This window comes from Mobula hypostoma, chromosome 6 (genome assembly GCF_963921235.1).
Source record: "Mobula hypostoma chromosome 6, sMobHyp1.1, whole genome shotgun sequence".
In the NCBI taxonomy this organism is placed as follows: domain Eukaryota; kingdom Metazoa; phylum Chordata; class Chondrichthyes; order Myliobatiformes; family Myliobatidae; genus Mobula; species Mobula hypostoma.
The window spans coordinates 17,024,345-17,045,967 of record NC_086102.1 but is presented as its reverse complement, the minus strand read 5'-3'; the positions used below and the strand labels follow the sequence as shown (position 1 = coordinate 17,045,967).

General features: G+C 44.7%; 1 protein-coding gene across 5 annotated transcripts in view; it reads left to right on the top strand.

Moving 5' to 3' along the window:
- The window catches only part of LOC134347830 (chloride intracellular channel protein 4), an 81,155-nt gene extending 61,546 nt beyond the window's left edge, over positions 1–19,609 (top strand). For 2 of the 5 annotated variants that reach the window (XM_063050295.1, XM_063050297.1), the window contains exons 3-6: positions 3,575–3,700; positions 6,211–6,317; positions 13,830–14,011; positions 17,814–19,607. In XM_063050295.1, coding sequence (XP_062906365.1) covers positions 3,575–3,700; positions 6,211–6,317; positions 13,830–14,011; positions 17,814–17,975 — 577 coding nt within the window. In that variant the 3' untranslated portion in view covers positions 17,976–19,607. Of the gene's footprint in view, positions 1–3,574; positions 3,701–6,210; positions 6,318–13,829; positions 14,012–17,813 lie in introns of all 5 variants that reach the window. The other 3 variants (XM_063050293.1, XM_063050294.1, XM_063050292.1) reach the window with 3 other exon arrangements.
- Positions 19,610–21,623: the final 2,014 nt, after the last annotated feature.

Below are 21,623 nucleotides of genomic sequence, written 5' to 3'. Positions count from 1 at the left end.
TTGGTTGAATCTAACTTGTGCTGTATCCTGGCTTCTTCCCCCTTCCTTTCCAGTTCTGATGAAGGGTCTTGGCCCGAAATAGCAACTGTTTATTCCTCTCCATAGATGCTGCCTGACCTGCTGAGTTCCTCCAGCTGTTCGTGTGGACTCGATTAAGAAAGAAGCTCCATGCTTTTCTGCAGCTTCTCAGTCGCCCTTGCTTTGCTTCTTGTGTCTCGCTCCTCGCGGTTTGGGTTGCAGGTCAGAGCTTTGAGAGCGGTGGTTCTCAAGGGACATGGTAGTTGAACGGAAAACGAGGTGCCTCTTCTTATTACCGCAATCAGGGACGAGGTCACACATCCTCAATGCTTTAGGATCAGTTTCTGTCCCTCCCATCAGATTTTATGTTTCTGAAAGGACAGTGAACCATCCCATGAACACCACCTCACAGTTTTTGCTCTTTTTTTGCACTTATTTAATGTATTTTTAATTTATATTGTTGAAATTTATAGCTCTTAAATGTATGGTACTGTAATGCTGCCACAACACAGCACATTTTACGATATATAGCAATGATATTAAAGCTGATTGGGATTCTGTCGTCAAGAGTAGTTCCCCAGTTCAACTTTCTTACAAAGGAGAATAGTGACACCTAGTGATGGTGTCTGGTAATTGCTCTGGTGAAAGTATTCTGTGTGGTTTCCCAATGCCTGGATATGAATTCTTGCCCCCTCTCTTCAACTATCCTTTAAGCTGTTGTCTATCATTGAGGCCCCTGAGTTAATACAAGTTAAAACTTTAATTTGTATTGAGCAAGAATTCTCCACACTCTATGCACCTTAATGTCATAATGGTTTTCTGTTTATACACTTGAATACGTGGGTGTAGAATTTCATTTTGAAAGGATGTTCAAATATTGTCCAGTGCCTTTCACTCATCATAATAACATTTATGTGTGATTCTTACAGAGACATGGTCTAATGTTTCTCTAAACTGGGATAAATTTGGGCATGGAAATCAATGTTAAGACCAGTGTAAGATTGTATATAGTTTCCAAAAATGAAACTGTTTAAGTGCAATTTGAAAATAATTGGTTAATTATTGATGGTTTTTGGGTTTACTGAGAAATCCTTGTACAGTATGTGCATTGATTGCTGATTGGAGTTACTGGACAGAGACTCCCAGAGTTACACAGCCCCTTGGCACAGTTCATCCATGCCATCCGAGTTGTCTACCTGAGCTGCCTACCTGACTTCCGCCAACATTGTGTGTGTGTGTGTGTGGCTAGTCCCACTTGCTCGTGTTTGGCCCATATCCCTCTACACCTTTCCTATTCAGGTACCCATCCAAATGCAGGAATTGTACCTGCCTCTCCCACTTTCAAATCTCTTACTAACTCTTCCTTCAGTTAGTCCTGACGAAGGGTCTCGGCCTGAAACGTCGATTGTACCTCTTCCTATAGATGCTGCCTGGCCTGCTGCGTTCACCAGCAACTTTGATGTGTGTTGCCTCTCCCACTTGTTCTGGCCGTTCATTCTACATCCTCAGAGTGGAAAAATTTGCTTCTCAGGTCCCTTTTAACCTTTCCCCTCTCACCTTAATTATATACCCTCTAGTTTAGACTCCCCTCCCTGGTGAAAGGTCCCTTAAGGTTGTTATAGCTGGGGGTGATAATGGGGACAAGCTCCCTCTACCTATTAAATGCTCCCAATGGCGTGCGTCTCAAATAGCTGAGGACAACCAAGTCCAGCTCCTGGCCCTCATGTGTGACTTAGCTACTAATCCCGGTAGAAACGTTTCTACTGACAGGAGAAGGGGGCGAAGGCGGGTTACTGGTGCCTTAAAACCAGTTGCTTCGGGCGGATGGGGTTTGTCAGCCCTGGTTAGCAGCCCACATAGGAGAAGGAAAACTCTAATTTCAAACCTCTGCTGCCTTGTGGCTATACTCACTCCTGGGGGAGGCTTCAGGAGTAAACCCCGAGGGGAAAAAATCCAGAGCTGGAGTCTCTAAGGCAGACCTACATTGAGTTCAGTGTTGACTGCCAACTTCTGAGATGCTGCTCTTACCAAACTCTGTCAGTCTCTGCCATTCCTTTGGGTTCATCAGATGCATGGAGAGGGAACTTGCTACATGGGCAACAGCTTGTTCCCCATATCGTACTGCCGTGGCTTGGTAATCTGGACAGCTAGGAACCAACTCTGACCAGTGAGGGCCCTCACCCAGTGAGGAAGATGACCATTCACCCTATCTCTGCCCCTCATTCTTTATAAACTCTGCAAGACACCTCAGCTTCAGCACATCAATGGGTCAATAAAGTTAGGTCAACAACTGATAGATTTGTAAATTCTGAAACTTAAACACTAATAAAATCTTAGTATGTAACTCTAGCAAAGATATCATAACATATGGAGATGCAAGAGACTGCAGATACTGGAACTGGGGCAAAATAAAGTTCTGGAAGAACTCAGCGGGTCAGTCAGCACCTCTGGAGGCAGAAGGATATCTGATGTCACAAGAGAGCCTACAGAGGAGAGGTTTAACACACTGACACAGTGGTGCCAAGAAAACAACCTCTCCCTCAATGTCCAAAAAACAAAAGGGCTGATTGAAGATTACAGGAGGAACGGAGACAGGCTTGGCCCCAGTCAACATCAGTGGGACTGCAGTTGAGAGGGTTTAGTAGTTTCAAGTTCCTCAGTATACACATCATAGAAGATCTCATCTGGACTGTACAGACTGGCTGTGTGGTTAAAATAAAAGCACAACAGCGTCTCTTCCACCTCAGGTGACTGAAGAAGTTTGGCATGAGCCCCCAAATCCTCAAGACCTTCTACAAGGGCACCACGGAGAGCAGCCTGGCTGTCTGTATCACTGCCTGGTACGGGAACTGCACCCTTGATCACAGGGTACTACAGAGAGTGGTATGGACAGCCCAGCGCGCCTGTGGATGTGAACTTCCCTCCACGGAGGACATCTACGGCAGCAGGTACATAAAGAAGGCCTGGAAGATCATCGGGGACACCAGTCACCCCACCTCTTTCAGCTGCTTCCGTCTGCCAAACGCTACCACAGCATTAAAGCCAGGACCAACAGGCTACGGGACAGCGTCTTTCTACCAGCCATTAGACTTCTAAATTCACATGCCTGTACATTGTGACGGAGTCATAACGCAAAGGTTTTTACTCCCTCGGGTTGTGGGACAGATGTAAGATTTCAGTAAGTTCAAGTTCAAATTCAAACATATTAATAATATAGTTCAGGGGTTTCAAACATTTTTATGCCATGGACCTCTACCGTTAACCGAGGGGTCTGTGAAGCCCTGGTTGGGAACTCCTGATATACTCCATCAGGAAATACCTACGTCTTTCAGATGATTTTTGCAGAGAGTTCTATAAGGAGAAGTGAGCTCCTTTTGCTTGGGTTCAATTTCCTTCTGCCTCTTTGAATCGCAAGAGACAATTTTCCATACGAACGAGGTGACATTGGCATTTGTCTTTTTGCTCGTTTTATTGATCACAGTCATACCAGTTATGTAAGTGAGAGTAGGGAGTCTTTGTGCAGCATCGCATTGAGAATCGCATTGTTTCTCTTCAGGAAGCCTGCCGATTTGCAAAATCTGGCTCCTGGCACCAATCCTCCGTTTTTGACCTTCAATGGAGAGGTGAAAACAGATGTTAACAAGATAGAAGAGTTCCTGGAAGAAAAGTTGTTGCCACCAAGGTGAGTCTTCACGCACTTCAGATTCAGGTTCATTTATTTATCAGTACATCGAAACTTGCAGTGAAATGTGTTATTTGTGTTGAAGGCTAACACAAACTAAGGATGTGATGGACAAAGAAAGACCATTGTAGAGAGGCAGGACATTGGCACAGCTGCCGGTGCATAATCCTGACTTCCGAAGCTTCTGGGTTTGTTTATTTATTGAGATACAGACGGAAAAGGCCCTTCCGGCCGTTCGAGCCACGCCACCCAGCAACCACTGACTTAACCCTGGCCTAATCACGGGGCAATTCACAATGACCAATTAACCCACCAACCGGTATGTCTTTGAAAGTGGGAGGAAATTGGAGCACCCAGAGGAAACCCACGTGGTCACGGGGACAACATATAAGCTCCTTACAGGCAGTGGTGGGAATTGAACCTGGGTTACCTGTACTGTAAAGCATTGTGCTAACTGCTACACCACCATATCGTTCTGTGATTGAGTGGGTTTCATGCTCCAGTATACCACCCCCCCCACCCCAAATATGTGATTTATCAGATCAAATATAGAACATGGTATAGCACAGTACAGACCCTTTAACCCATGATGTTTTGCCGACCTTTTAACTTCAAGATCAAAAAAGAAGTGGCCCCAATAGTCCCAGTCAGTGAATCTTCTATCTATGCTATTATCTTTCCTGTAAAACATAGGCTCTTGCCTTGTTATGCAGCCTCATGAGTGGCAGCAACTCAGACTGCAGGTTGACCTTTACGGAATCCTGCACGAGGACTTCCTCACCCCTTTGCGCCTCTGATTTCTGAATTAGCTCCCCATTTGAAAGTAGCCGGTGCTTTTATTCCTTCTTCCAGTGAGCATGGCCCTACAGTGGAAATGCAGGCAGACTGTTACATTGCAAAGGCATAAGGACAAAAGGAATGGGAGCAGAGTGGACGAGCCAGCCCATCGTACCTGCACCTCCACTGAATGAGATAGGCCTTGTCTGTAAGCTGAATGCCACTTTCCTACACCAACACTGTATCTCTTGATTCCCATAGTTCTCATAAGCACCTCTGTTTAACTTTCAATTTTATCTCCTCAATAACTGAGGAAAGTTGCCCATGGATGTAGAATGTTAAAAGCAAAGGAGGAAGAAAGAATAGGTAATTATAAATGCCACCGCATTTCAGAGCAGAATTAGATTATTTGGCCCTTCAAGTTTGCTCTCACAGTGGTGCTGAAGACACAGAGAGAAAGAACAGCTGACATGCCAAGGGAAAATGGTAACTGGTATTTTTTCTGTAAAAACAATTGCTCTTTGCGAAACTCAGAGTCTTTCAATCACTACTGTGTCCAGTGGTTCATGGGAGCTGGAAGGGTAATGTCTCAGTGACTGTTCCTGAGGACAAAGGGAGTTTAGAGAGATGACCCGAAGCATCCTGCTCATGGTGAAACAACCAGCCATGTGACAGCGGCCTAATGGAGATTCTGTTGTCTTTAGTTGCTCCCTTTGCGTTGGAGGGTTAATTTGCTGCCCCTATATTGATGACTACTGATTCACTTGAGGTGCACCTGCACAGTTAAGTGTGCATATTGACTAGGTATGAGTTTAATTGATAATTGTGCAAATCCACAAGATCCTAAAATTCCAAAATCAAAGTGCCACAGATGCTGCAAATCTGAAATAAAATGAAAAATTACTCAGAGGTTGAGCAGGATCTGTGGAGAGAAAAACAAAGTCAGTCTTTCCAGTTGACGGAAATATTATCGACTTGAAAAAGTGAACTCTCTGTAGCTGCTGCCTGATCTGCTGAGTATCTTCAGAATTTTCTGCTTAATACTCCCAAAAATTACCTGGGTGGTTAAGGCATTTGTTAAGAATTCATCCTCATTTCTCCAGGGAGACTTATTCCATGAAATCCTGTAATTCCTCAGTGTAAATTTGATGCTATCATTGTTGAGGCCCTAGTAATAATTCCTGGTTACTGTGCAGAGTTCTCCCCAGTACATACAAATGTAAAGATAAAGATTGGCTTTATTTGTCAAATGTACAGTTCATCAAAACATACAGTGAAATGTGTTGTTTGGTCTATGACCAACTCAATCTGAAATGTGCTGGGGGCAGCGTGCAGGTGTCACCAACCTGCCATGCCCACAAATCACTAACCCTAGCTCGTACATCTTTTGGAATGTGGGAGGAAACTGGAGCACTGGTAGGAAATCCACGTGGTCATGGTGAGAACATGCAACTTCCTTGCAGACGGTGGCGGGAGATGAACCCTGATCCTATAGCTGATGCTGTAAATTGTTATACTACTTTGCCAAGGACTGTCATGGTCATGGAAAGAGCATGATCACCCATGTCAATGACATGGCACGTAGAACAAGCGAACTGTGTCATCGTGATCACTGATGGCAAATCGTACAAATCCATTGAGTGAGTCTTATGTGAATTGGGTTCTCTCAATACCGTGCAGTATCCCTAAAGGTATTCGTACGGCTGAATATATAACATGCGTTTATCTCCTAGGTATCCAAAGCTTTCTGCCAGGCATCCGGAATCTAATTCCGCAGGAGCTGATGTTTTTGCCAAATTCTCAGCCTACATTAAAAACACCAGGAAAGACATAAATGAGAGTAAGTATCATTGCTGCGTTTGGGAGAGATGATAAAATAATGCACAGCAGGTCAGCCAGCATCCATCAAGCCAAAAGGTTATTTTGCTTTTCACTAAAGTTCAGAGTAGAATTTATTATCAAAGTACAGTCGGCCCTCTTTATCCGCGAGGGATTGGTTCCGGGACCCCTCGCGGATACCGAAAAACGCAGATGCTCAAGTCTCTTACTTAACCTGTCTAAATGCGGTGGACCTTAAGACCCAGCGGAACCCCGGACCTCATTTAACCGAGTCAGTGCAGTGGACCTTAGGACCCAGCGGAACCCCGGACCTTATTTAACCTGGCTCAGTGCGGTGGACATTAGGACCTGGCGGCGGAGCTCTGAATCTGCAGAGTTTCTGTTCACAAAAATAATCACAATCGCGATTTAAAATAAAGTGGAAACAATAAAGCGATCGGAAAGAGGTGAAACGCCATCGGTGATTGGAAAAGCGTTAGGCTATAGTCGGGTCAACGATCGGAACAATTTTAAAGGATAAGGTGAGAAAATCCCTGCTCCGATGAAAGCTACAATTATTACTAAGCAATGCAGTGGTTTAATTATTGGATTTTGGGTTTTTGATCCTTCACATAAACCCGGCAGGGATGGAGAGCATGCTCGGGAGCGGTCTGTCACTGGATTGAACTCCGGAACTTCCGTTCCCGAGCCCGGCGCTGAAACATATGTTTCTTAACATAGAACATAGAATAGTACAGCACAGTACAGGCCCTTCGGCCCCCAATGTTGTGCCGACCCTCAAACCCTGCCTCCCATATAAGGCCCCACCTTAAATTCCTCCATATATCTGTCTAGTAGTGTCTTAAACTTCACTAGTGTATCTGCCTCCACCACTGACTCAGGCAGTGCATTCCACGCACCAACCACTCTCTGAGTAAAAAACCTTCCTCTAATATCCCTCTTGAACTTCCCACTCCTTATCTTAAAGCCATGTCCTCTTGTATTGAGCAGTGGTGCCCTGGGGAAGAGGCGCTGGCTATCCACTCTATCTATTCCTCTTATTATCTTGTACACCTCTATCATGTCTCCTCTCATCCTCCTTCTCTCCGAAGAGTTAAGTGTTTTATGTGCATAGAAAGGTAAAATATATACTATATACAAAGACAAACATTTGACTAACTGACGCTAAATAATACCAAATGTACCTGTTTCGACTTACTTAGTAAGAGAACTTCCAGTTTTTTTTCAATCCCGATCCACGATAACCTACGCACATCCTCCCGTATACTTTAAATCATCTCTAGATTACTTATAATACCTAATACGAAGTAAATGCTATGTAAAATAGTTGTTATACTGCATTGCTTAGGGAATAATGACAAGAAAAAATTCTGTACATGTTCGAACAACAAGTGCTGGAAGAGCACTTCTGGGTTTTCTCGATTCGCGGTTGGTTAAATTCGCGCATGCGGAACTCGCGGATAAGGAGGGCCGACTGTATATACATGTCACTACATACAACCCCAAAATTCTTTTACTATGGGCACACCTAGCAAATCTATAGAACAGTAACTGAAAACAGGATTTGTAAACTATGAACAAACTGCAAATGCAGATATAAATAACGAGCATAAAATAACACGATAAAAGAGTCCTTAGATGAGTGTAGTTATCCTGTTTTGTTCGAGAGCCTGATGGTTGAGAGGTAGTAACTGTTCTTGAGACACCTGTACCTTCTACCTGAAGGCGGCAGCGGGAAAGGAGCATGGCCTGGGTGGTGAGGGTCTCTGATGATGGACGCTGCTTCACTGTGGCAACATTTCATGTCAATGTGATCAAAGGATGGCAGGGTTTTACTCGTGATGCACCGGGCTGAATCCACTAACTGTTGTAGGATTTTCTGCTCAAAGGCATTGGTGTTGCCAGGCCACGATGCAGCCAATCAGCACACATCTTAAGAAGTTTTCCAAGGTTTTTGATGACGTGCTGAGTTTCCGCAGACTCCTGAGGAAGTAGAGGTGCTGTCGTGCTTCCTTTTCACCTCGAGAAGCGGGATGCTGATGTGAGAATGCTGTGCTTGGACTACAGTTCAGCATTCAACACCATAATTCCCTCCAGGCTTGACGAGTAGCTCAGAGAACTCGGCCTTCACCCTGCCTTGTGTAGCTGGATCCTGGACTTGCTGTCAGGTGGTAGGAGGGGGCTCCCTCACCTCTACCCCTCTGACCCTCTGACCCTCAACACAGGAGCCCCCAGGCCTGTGTTCTAAGCCCCCTCCTTTACTCTCTGTTCACCCATAACTGTGTCGCCACCTGCTGCTCTAATCTGCTAATTAAATTTGCTAATGATACTACATTGATTGGCCTAATCTCAAATAATAACGACGCAGCCTATGGAAAAGAAGTCATCACCCTGATACAGAAAACAACCTCTCCCCTCAATGTCGCAAAAACAATGGAGCTGATTGTGGACTACAGGAGGAATGGAGACAGGCTAACCCCTATTGACATCAATGGATCTGGGGTTGAGAGGATGAACAGCTTTAAGTTGCTTGGTATAAACATCACTGAGGACCTCACGTGGTCTGTACGTATCGGTTGAGTGGTGAAAAAAGCACAACAGTGCTTCTTTCACCTCAGATGGTTGAAGAAGTTGGGCATGAACCCCAAATCCTGAGGACTTTCTGCAGGGGCACAATTGAGAGCACCCTGACCGGCTGCATCACTGCCTGGTATGGGAACTGTACTTCCCTCGATCGCAGGACTCTGCAGAGAGTGGTGCGGACAGCCCAGCGCACCTGTAGATGTGAACTTCCCACTATTCAGGACATTTACAAAGACAGGTGTGTAAAAGGGGCCTGAAGCATCATTGGGGACTCAAGTCACCCCAACCACAAACTGTTCCAGCTGCTACCATCCGGGAAACGGTACCGCAGCTTAAAAGCCAGGACCAACAAACTCCGGGCCAGCTTCTTCCACCAGGGCATCAGACTGATGAATTCATGCTGACACAATTGTGTACCATACTAAATTGACAGTCCTGTTGTACATACTATTTATCACAAATTACTATATTTTCACATTGCTCATTCAGAAGGAGACGTAACATAAAGATTTTTACTCTTCATGTCTGTGAAGGATGTAAGAAATAAAGTCAATTCAATTATTTTCAATAATATTTATATGATGGGTCTAGGGCAGGTCCTCTGAGATAGTGGCACCCAGGAATTTAAAGTTACTGACCCCCCTCCACCTCTGATTCTCCAGTGATTATTGCCTTATGGACCTCTGGTTTCCCTCTCTTGAAATCTAGAATCATTTCCTTGATCTTATTGATATTGAGTGAAAGGTTTTTCTTATTACACCACTCAGCCACATTTTCAATCTCCCTCTTGTATGTTGATTCATCACCACCTTTAATATGGCCCACAACAGAGGGTGCCATCAGCAAACGTGTATCTGGTGTTGGAGCTGTACTTGGCCACGCAGTCAGGGGTGTAAAGTGAGTAGAGTGGGGGGGCTAAGTACACATCCCTGCAGTGCTCCTGTGCGGATGGAGATTGTGGAGGAGATGCTTTTGCCAAGCAAACTGACTGGGGTCTACAAGTGAGGAAATCCAGGATGCAATTGCACAAGGAGGTTTTGAGGGCCAGGTCTTGGAATTTACCGATTAGTTTCGAGGGGATGATGATGTTAAATGCCGAGCTGTAATTGATAAAGAGCATCCTGATGTACGCATCTTTGCTGTCCAGATGTTCCAGGTTTGTGTGAAGAGCCAAAGAAATAGCATCTGCTGTGACCTGTTGCTTTGGTAGGTGAACTGGAGTGGATCCAAGTCACCATTCAGACAGGAGCTGGTATGCTTTAACACCAGCCTCTCAAAACACTTCATCGCTGTGGATGTAAGTGCCATAGGGTGATGGTCATTGAGACTGGTTACTTCGCTCTTCTTGAGCACCAGTACGATTGAAGCCTGCTTGAAGTAGGTGGGTACTACACACTGGTGAAGCGAAAAGTTGAAGATATCCATGAATACACACAGGTCTTCAGTACATGGCCTGGTACTCCATCCGGACCGGATGCTTTCCTTGGATTCATTCTCTCGAAGGCAGCTTGCACATCATCTTCAGATTCTGAGACCAAAGGATCATTGGGAGACACGGGGGTGCGCGATGGTTCCCTCCTGTTTTGGTGATCAAAGCAAGCATTGAAGGCATTGAGCTCATCCGGATACGAAGCTTTGCTGTCCCCCATCTTGCTTAATTTAACTTTGTAGGAGTTCATGGCATCCAAACGCTGCCACAGTTGCCGAGCATCCCTCATTGATTCCAGTCTAGTCTGACATCTCCACTTTGCCTGAGAGATGGCTTTCCAGAGATTATACCAGAAGATCAAGGAGTTGAATTAATTCAAAGGCACACTCCGTAGGTGATGCTGCGTGGAGCTGTTAGAAGACTGTTAGATACGTGGGTTATGACCGAAGGGAAAAAAATGGCTGGAGTCGTGTAACACTTTCAATCAGGGGTGTTTATTTGGTGCATCAAAAATCAAACTTACAAAGATTAGTGAAAAGAAAGCTGCCAATATTATCCAATAACAGTTTCATACTTTGTCCAATGTGAACTCCCGGCAGCCCTGATCTCTGTCCCCCACTGAGAGCAGTGAGCTGTGTTTATTAGGCACCGGGGCATGCTGTGTTTAATTACCCACAAAGTTAACTTAAGACTACACATGTTTTAGAATATGATGCACCCCACAATGTAGTTACAATCAGATTACAATATAAACCAAAGTATCTATCTTAAATACAGTATGCAAACAACATACACGCGTTTACACATCCCCATTGCAAAAGAAATGGAATACTCCAGGTGTATGGTGGGAAAGGCACCATAAAGCCAACCCGTTATGTAAAATATACCGAGGAAGACAATGACATGGGCACCCTTAGTAGGATGACAAGTCAGTGCTTGTGTGTGTAGTTGTGCATGGGTGAGTGTGTAAATGTGCATGTGTAAGGAGTACATTTACCGAGCGCTCTCTGTCACCGACTATTGAATGTTTCCCTAGTACAGGGTCCCCAACCTTTTTTGTACCGCGGACCGGTTTAATATTGACAATATTCTTGTGGACCGGCTGACCGGGGGTGGGGGGGGGCGGTGTTCAAGTAGGGTTAAACTCACCTCAACATGTCCTTTACAGTTAGAGTTGCCAACTTTCTCACTCCCAAATGAGGGACAAAAGTAGCAGTCAAATACGGGACACTTGTGTTTACCCCGAGAAAGACTACCATGACCATGAAGCCTTGCGCGATCACCTGTGTGTGCATACGTGACGTGCGCGTGTGTGATGTGTGCGTTCATGCCGATTTTTTTTTTTCCCCACAAATCAGTTTTGGCTTAATCTTCCAGACTACACTGTACATACATTATTTTTATTTTATATAGGCTGTGTATTTATCATATCATTCCTGCTTTTACTATATTTTAGTGTTATTTTAGGTTTTATGTGTTATTTGGTATGATTTGGTAGGTTATTGTTTGGGTAAAAATTTTTCCCCATATAAATTAATGGTAATTGCTTCTTCACCTTATGCCATTTCGGCACGAAAAGCTTTATAGGAACACTCTACCTTAGTGGGGGAAAGGGCAGTCCCGTATGGGACAAATCAATTTAGCCCAGTATACAGGATGTCCCGGCAAATACGGGACAGTTGGCAACCCTATGTTCAAGTTCAACAGTGCGTGACAGGGAATGAGGAAAGGTGCAGCTGACTCATATCGTTTCCTCACAGCCCGGTAGCACATGCTTTGTGGCCCGGTACCAGTCCGCGGCCCGGTGGTTGGAGACCGCTGCCCTAGTACAAGAGTGGCTCTTGACCTCACAATCCACCTCATGATCTTGCACCTTACTGTTTTACCCTGTTGTACCTTAATGCATTGTCTGATGATCTGATCAGTATGCAAGACAAGCTTTTCATTGTATCTCAGTACTTGCGATGGTAATAATCCAAATCTATTTCTGACCTGGGAGAAAAGTACTGGCTGTTCACTTTATTTATGCCTTTCGTCATATACACCTCTATCAAGTCACTTCTCATTCTCCTTCAATCCAAAGAGAAAAGCCCAAGCTCACTCAAACTTTCCTCATAAGACATTCTGTCTAATCCAGGCTGTATCCTGGTAAATCTCCTCTGCACCCTCTCTAAGGTTTCCACACCCTTCCTATATTGAGGCAACCAGAGCTGAATACAATACTCCAAGTGTGCTTGAACGACTGACTAAAATAGATTAATTTTTATTGATTGTATTGATTAATAATTTCTGAATTTCAGCAGGTTTTTATACTTTGATTTAGCACAGTGCCACCTAGTGGTTACAGTTGTATGCCGATATTATCCACTATTTGACACTGCAGTCTTCCTTGCCTGTTTGGCGTGATGGTTGATTGACTGTTTTGTCAACCACTCACCCACCCCAGCCAGAATACCATATTGTTCCATTATTTAAAAGCACAAAAGATCGATGGAGTTTGCACTTGCAGCGAAGTAGGATAAGAGGTGACTTGATAGAAGTGCATGGGATGTCAAGAGGTATAGATAGAGTGAATAGCCAACACTTTTTTCCTAGGGTAACAATGGTTAATGCTAGAGGACATCCTCTTAACATGACTGAAGACGAATTTAGGGGAGAAGTCAGAGGTAGGGTTTTTGCACAGTGTCCGGATGTGCTGCCGGGGATCGTGACAGAGCCAGATCCGTTAGGGTCATTAAAAAGATTCTTAGATAAGCACGTGGATAAAAGAAAAATGGTGGTAGGATTATGGACTGTATAGGAGCGGTTTAGATTGATCTTGGAGTAGGTTAAAAGGATGGTAGAACATCATGGGCTGAAGTGTTCTTTGTTGTTGGCTGGTGTGGGCGGAGATGTAATGTGAAGGGATGGAAGCAGACTAAGTAAATTGAAATATCGTTCAAGAAAGGAAGGTGGGAGTGTAGACTGTATAACAGCAAACTAAAGATTAAACAAAAAATCTGAAATTAATTTATTTTCCCCGTCGGAAGCATGCTGAAAAAAATTTACAAGCTTTCCCTCTCCTTACTGTCAAAACAAATTTCACATCAAGATTCAAGTTTATTTGTCCCGTGTGCATTGAAACCTACTGGACAGTGAAATGCATCATTTTTTGTATTAACAACCAACACACCTGCGGGTGTGCTGGGGACTGGACACAAGTGTCGCCACGCATTCCGGCGCCAACATAGCATCCCGCAGACCAACACAGAGCGCGGCGGTGCAGGGAAATGGATCAGCATGGAACAGACTCGATGGGCCAAGTGGCCTAATTCTGCACCAATATTTATTGGTCGTATGGCCTCACAGCAAGCAACAAAACAGCAACAGCAAAACCAAGCCCTGTTCCTGCATCGTTCCCACCGACATGCATTCAACCCCAGGACGGTTCTCCAGTCAATACAGTGATCATATAAGTCAGTGATAATAATTCTGATTCACCTGTCACTTGTGTTTTTGCAGGTTTGGAAAAAGCCTTGCTGAAAGCTCTGAAGAAACTGGACGATTATTTAAACACACCTTTACCTGAAGAGATAGACGCTAACAGCACAGAGGAAGAACTTTGTTCCCGTAGGAAGTTCCTTGATGGAGATGACTTGACCTTGGCAGATTGTAACCTCCTGCCAAAGCTTCACATTATCAAGGTTTGTCTTGTTTCATTTTCAAACTCGGGTGGGGTGGGAGATGGTTTTTGAGAATAATTGATTTGAAGTTTACGTAGCACTGAGAATGCTACAGGAGCTCAGGACCCGTCAGAGGATCTGGACGAATACACCACTGTTGTCAGGGACTTTATAAAAGCAGTTGTAGATGAGTGTATCCCCACAAAATCATTCTGAATTTTCCCCAACCAGAAGCCCTATTTAAACCATGAAATCTGCAATCTGCCGAGGGCCAGGTCAGTCTCATTCAGGTCTGGCAACCAATTTAAATACATGAGGTCTAGGTACAATCTCTGGAAAGTCATCTCATGTGTAAAGTGACAATTTTGGACCAAACTCGAATCACTGAAAAGGAGGCCCCACGGCTGTGACAGGGCTTGAATGCTGTTACCTCTTCTGGTCCAGATGGTGCTTGCATACAACATTCCTTTGGTCGACATCTTCTGGATAGGTCATGAAACCATTTTTTATCACTACTTTTATGTCTTCTACATTTGTTTCTTGTCTTGAATGTGATTCTGGAACTGTTGTCACTGTTTGGAAATTGTTTGGGTGCTTCAACGCTCTGCTGTCTCTGAGATTCCGGGAGGCAGAGACAGTGTGAGCGATCTTCGTGGTGAGAAAGCTGCAGGATAGCGCGCAAGCTGATGTTTGACCCCATTTTCTGATTATATTTTCCATTGTTTGCTTAAAGTGAAAGAGTGATTGAAACATCAAGGCAAGTGCAGAAGTTTGGAGATTGTTTGGGTGTTCCAGCGCTTTGCAGTCTCCTGGTGGATTCCTGGAGGCAACGTCCACGAACTTTGTAGTGGGCAGGCTGCAGGATGGGGTGCAGGCTGACGTTTGGCTCCATTTCACCGATGAAAGTTTCCATTGTTTGCCAACTAATGCAATGAGGGCAATTGAAGCGAGTGTGGAGGGTGAGCGCCAGCTGCCTGTCTATTGATCGGTTGCTCTGTACTGGAGAGGGAATGCTCTGCGTTGGTGTCTGGGCCCAGAAAGTATCGTTCACAGTTTTTCTGCATTTTGCATTTGGACTTTGAACTATAGACTCTATTTTTCAGTCTTATAGTATTTTTATATTCTGTGTTTTCTCACCAGATCTCTTGGGTTATTTTGTTCTGTGCAGGAGGAGGGATTTAGTGATCGATGTGTCTGATCTGATTTGCTTGTTTTTTTGTGTGGGAAGGAGGGATTTGCGGGTTGGTGTGCCTGTTCCATTTTTGTTTGTCTCTTTTTGCTGTGAGGCGGGATTTGAAGGTTGACGATTGTGCTGCCTTTCTTTTCTTTTTCTTCCTTGGTTTCATGGCTACCTGGAGAATTGAAGAATTTCAAAGTTGTATAATTTGATAATAAATGGTCCTTTGAGCCTCCTACAAAGTGAAATCAAGTGATATACAGCAGAGACAGCAAACTTTGTGCCCAGATGAGCTCAGTGCTTTTTTATGCTCACTTTGGCCATCAAAAACAGAGGCACCTTCACAAACTCTCACAATCCTGACGACACAGTGATTTCAGTGTCTGAGACGGACGTGAGACCTTCAGGAGGATGAACCCACGGAAAGTAACCGGCCCAGACACAGTTCTTGGCTGAGTAATAGAGACCTGTGTGGGCCAACTGGCCTGACGTGCCTGATCCGTTTTTTTGATCTTTAACCTCTGACTTTGGCAGTCTTAGATACGCACCTGCTTCAAGCAGGTTTCAGCTATACTGGTATTATACTGAGAGTAATGTGGGAACCTGCCTTACTGACTATTATCCAGTAGCACTTACGTTCACCGTGCTGTAGTGCTTTGAGAGTTGTTGATGAAACATATAAACTCCTGCCTGAGAAGTGACTTGGATTCGCTCCAATTTCCCTGCTGGAGCATCAGCAGATGCCTTTTCATTGGCTCTTCATTCAATCCTGGAACATCTGGACAGCGAATAGTATCAAACCCTCAAAACTAATCAATAAGCTTCAGATCCTAGGCTTTAATACTTCCTTGTGTAACTTGATCCTTGATTTCCTCACTTGCAGATCCTGGCCATTTTGGATTGGCAACCACATCCCCTCCACAATTTCCGTCAGCACTGGTGCTCCACAAGACATTGTGCTTAGCTCCCTGCTCTGCTTGCTTTACACTTCTGACTGTGTGGCTAAGCACAGCTCCAATGCCATATTTAAGTTTGCCAATGACACCACTGTCACTGGCTGAATCAAGGGTGGAGATGGATCAGCATATAGGAGGGATATTGAAATCTGGCTGAGTGGTGTCATAACATCAGAAAGCACGTGGTCATAACGAAAGCACGAAAGTCATAACGAAGAAAGCACGGCAACACCTCTACTCTCTTAGAAGTTTACAAAGTTTTGGCACGTCATCCAAAACTTGGACAGATGTGTGGTGGAGAATATATTGACTGGCTGCATCAGAGCCTGGTACAGAAACACCAATGCCCTTGAATGGAAAAGCCTACAAGAAGTAGTGGATACAGTGCAGTCCATCACGGGTACAGACCTCCCCTCCGCTGAGCACAGCTACGTGAAGGAAAGAAGCATCCGTCATCAGGGACCCCCACCATCCAGAACATGCACAGCTTCTCGCTGCTGCCATCAGGAAGAAGGTACAGGAGCCTCAGGACTCACACCACCAGGTTCAGGAACAGTTATTACCCCTCAACCACCAGGCTCTTGAACCAAAGGGGATAACTTTACTTGCCCCATCACTAAACTGTTCCCACTGAGCTGGACTCACTTCCAATGACTCTTCATCTCATACTCTTGTCCGTCCCTCCGTCCCTCCTTCCCCCCCCTTTTGTTTTGTACTTTCACTGTTTGTGTTCTGCCCCATTGAGTGTGGTCTTCTATTGATTCTGTTGTATTTACTGATTGCCTGCAAGTAAAGGGATCTCAGGGTTGTATATGGTGTCATAGAGGTACGTTGATAATAAATTTACTTTGAACTTTGAACTCAGCAGATCAGGCAAAATCTATGGAGAGGAATAAACAGCCGACAGTTTGGGCAGAGACCCTTTATCAGGACTGGAAGAAGCCAGACTAAGAAGGTGGGAAGAGGGAATGAAGTACAAACTGGCAGGTGATAGGTGAGACCAGGTGGATGGGGGAGGGAGGAAGAAGAGAGAAGCTGGGGGTTGATAGGTGGAAAAGGCAAAGGGCTGAAGAAGAAGGAATCTTTTGCATAGTGGAAGAATTAAGAGTTATGGGGGAAAAAGCAGGTAGGTGGAGATGAGTCCATGGCCAGATCAGCCATGAGCTTATTGAACAGCGGAACAGACTTGACGGGGCAGATGGCCGACTCCTGCTGCTATTTCTTATGTTCTTAAGTAATCTGACAGAAGACAGTGGACCATGGGAAAAAGGGAAGGAGGAGGGGCACCAGAGGGAGGTTACAGACAGGTCAGGAGAAGAAAGGGGTGCGAGATGAGCCAGAAATAGGAGGGGGAGAAATTACTGGAAGTCAGGGAAGTCGATGTTCATGCCGTCAGGTGTAATGTATTCACCTTATGAGAGAGGTCAGGGAATGGCCTGTTTGCCTGAAGCTGACAGGAAGTTGACAATAACTCAAGTAGCGGTGGTCACCTCTGAATGCCCAACATGTCAAACCTTGAAGTGGATGGGCTACAGCAGCAGATGACCACTAGCATGCACTCCGTGCTGACTTTATTGGGTACAGGGGGTACCTGACAAAATAACTGAGTGTTTATTTTGACAGAAAATTGGTCTGTGTTGTTTTCACAGCTATAAGAAATTAATCTTTCTGTTTCTTTCTCTTCACGTAGATTGTAGCAATGAAATATCGAAATTTTGAAATCCCAAAAGAAATGACTGGAATATGGAGATACTTGAAGAATGCTTATGAGAGGGAGGAATTTGTAAATACGTGCCCTGCTAATCGCGAGATACAGGTCGCGTACCTGGATGTTGCAAAGAGAATGAAGTAAATCCGTTTATAAAGCTTGGAATGTACGCTTGAACTGTGTGGTTCACTGCCCAGCAGTGAATCAAAATCCCTCCATTTCAAACAAAATGTATTATAAAGGGTTAATTTTTGTGCTTGTTCAATATCTTCACCACCACTGTGGCCTTGAACATGCGTGAACTGGTCGTGGGAGTTTTGATTGAAACCATGGGATACAATACAACCGTGAGATTGCAAGACTATGGGAATGCGGCTATGAGAACACAAAATCAGGTGAACACAGGGCTGGGGCCGTGAAATGTGGTGACAAGTGATGATTGGTTCCAGATTGCTGGTTTGAGCTGGTGTTAATGTATGGGTTTTGGTTCGGAGATTTGAGCTGGTGTTAATATATTGGTTTTGGTTCGGAGATCTGAGCTGGTGTAATGTATTGGTCCACTTACTGCAGTGATTCATATTGGTGGAATGGGTATAAAATGGCTGGGGGCCTGAGAGTAGTTCTTCAAGGCCTCAGAGACAGGCTGGTCGCGAACAGCGCCGCTGATTGGCAGAACGGGAGTGGTGCTGCAGTAAAAGGGCCCCGTGCATACCTAGTTAAGTATGTTAATGCTTGGTCTGTTCTGTCCTAATAAACATAGTCTTAAGTAGATAATTGGTGTTTGTGTCTATCTGTCCGTCCAAGGAACTTCTGGTGTAACAAAACACAAAGGGGCAAACTTTTCACCTTTTTCACTTTGAGATTTGCACTTAGCTACAGGACTGTGCAAAGGTCTTAGGCACATACAATATACGTAGCTAGAGTGGCTGAGGCTACGTCCACACTAGACCGGATAATTTTGAAAACGCCAGTTTCGATTAAAAACGACAGGCGTCCACACTAAGCGTTTTTCAAAGTATCTCTGTCCACACCAAAACGGATATTTGGGCGAATCTCCTCCTGCTGGGCACGCGCAGGCACATCTACAAAAAACAAGCAAAGAGGAAGCAGTATAACATTTACGTTTCCATGGCGGCGTAATGCTATTTCCATTGGTCAAAAACTAGAGTACCTACAACAACAGCGAAAGAAAGTTTTCAAAAATGTCTTCAAAGAATACAAAGAAAACCTCAGCTGGAAAAATCAGACCGGACTTCTTCATTTAGACAGACAATGAAGTCGAGCTGTTTCTGCGAGTTACAAATGACTACAAAGTCAGCAAAGCAGTGGAGATGTTTAATTCCAAACAAGCTATTAACGTAGACAATAAAGTAAACAACACACGCATGAAGCCGTCCTCTACCCAAGATCAACAAGAGAGTGGAATCTTCTGCCGCCAGACCTGCACAGTATTTCTGACATTAATATTTTTAAAGACAGACTCAATCAAATCAATTTAGGGGATCCAGTCAAAAAAGCTCACTTTACAATTTAACTCTCACGCCGTTCACACCGACTGTGCGTTATAACAGCTGTCTGGCAGTACCAAGCGGAAGCAGAAAAAGCGTTGTTGTGGTGTTGTCATGATAATGTTTTTAAATCTGTCCGTTTGTCCTGTCCACACTACAACATGAAACAATCATTTTCAAACTTACACACTCGGGAGAGTGTTTTCGAAAATTTCCGTTTTCGGGGAATGAAAACACCGTTTCAGTGTGGACGGAGGGTCAAAATGAAGAGAAAAAGTTTCGTTTTCAAAATTATCTGGCATAGTGTGGACATAGCCTAAGACTTAGCACGGTACTGTAGAATTTTTATGTATTGCAGTCTACAGCTGCCACAAAAAAAAACAAATTTCATAACTTATGTGAGTGGTGATAAACCTAATTCTGATATGGGTCTCTATTGTGGACTGAGAGTGGGAAGGGGCAGGGAGAGGGGAATCCTGTTTGGAAAAAGGGGAAGGGAGCAGGGAGGGAGCGGGAAGCACCCGAGAGACATTCTGTAATGATCAAGAAACCAATTGTTTAGAATCAAATGACCTTGCCTGGTGTCTCAGGGCTGGGTGTGTCTGCACCCATGCCACCCTCTGCCCCTGGCACTCCTCTGCCACCTGGCCCACCCACCTCCCGCGGGACTCTACCCTCACCATTCCCAACATCCTTTGCTCCTGCCAGATTTGCAACCTCGCTCTCCATGCCACGTTGCCAAACACAGGCCTGTGCAAAAGTCTTGGGCATATGTATAGCTAGGGCGCCTAAGACTCCTGCTCAGTACTGTAGATTTTAACAGGCAACCTCAACAGTAGTAGACTGCCATAATGTTGATCATTTTAATTCCTAGAGGCCAGATCTGTCCAAAGAAATGAGGGTTTCCCCCTGACCATATAGGTTTCGTCCAGGTGCTCTCGTTTCCTCAAGATCTCAAAATGATGCAGGTTGGGGTCAGTCAGTCGTGGGCGTGTAATGCTGCTGCTGGAAGCATAGCAACACTTGCCGGCCGCCCCCAGCACAATCTTGGGCTGTATTGGTCATTGACCCAAATGACACATTTCACTGCATGTTTAGATGTACATGTGACTGTTACGTACCCCGTAACTGGGTTGCCAAATCAGCAGAAATGGACCGCTTAGTTGGAGTCTGGTTTAACAGAAGCTAATAAAGTTTTATTAAAGAAATAAGTAACACAGTACTCTAATCGTAAGGATATAAATGCAACAGGTTCAGCAACGATAAAACACACATGTACACAGAACTAGGGTAATAGGAATCAACCAAGTTCTATCGCAGTCTAGGGGTAAAATGATCAGTCTCAAGTGACGCAGAGTTCAGTTCAGCTTAGTACAGTTCGCAGTAATCGCTGTTGTGCAGTTGGGGAGAGAGAGAGATAGATATGCAAATCTGATTCAGACAGACCTTTGAGGTTCTTGGCAGTTAGCTTTCGGGCGGACCCTTTGTTATGTCTTCTGTGGTCACCGACTGTGACCCCTCCGCTCCGGATACAACCGTTCTTCCGCGGTGAGCCCAGCACCCAGGCAAGGGCGGACACACACACCAGGTTCCTGCCGATCGTACCCTTTCGCCCTGTGTGTCTATGGTCGGGTCCTGCGACCAGACCTCCCAACTCCCATCAACTTGTGGGGGCACACCGCTCTTCCAGGGTCTCGTTATCTCGTGATCTCGTGGTGTGTGTCGTGCCTTAGTGAACCTGTTCTTTTTATCCCCCTGCTGGGGTATCGCCTGTCCATCAAACTTCAAACAGTTCAGGTTCAAAGCAACCGGTCTGTCAATATTCTGAAATGTGTTTCTTTCTCGTTAATCTCTCTCTTCTCTCTTATTAACATTTTGAATGTTTCTCCATTGTCTCCCTTATCTCTCTCATCAGCATCAATCTTCTGATATCCTTGGTTAGTCGTCACATGACAAATAAAGTTAATCTTTTAGATCTTATTTCTTCCATGTAGAGAGAGTACCTGTTTTGCTCTACACACAGTCAGTGCATTTCAGATTCCAGCACACCCAAAGGTTACGGGGAGAAGGCAGGAGAATGGGGTTGAGGGGGATAATAAATCCGTCATGATGGAATGGCAGATGGCGGAGCAGACTTAATGGTCTGGACGGCCTAATTCTTCCCCTCTGTCTTGTGGTCTTATGGTACTAAGTCCCTTCTCGACCTCCTCTGTTCTAAGGGAAATGAACTCAGCCCAATCTGGTCTCTAAAGCGTGATATGAAAGTTATTTGACATTTGTCATC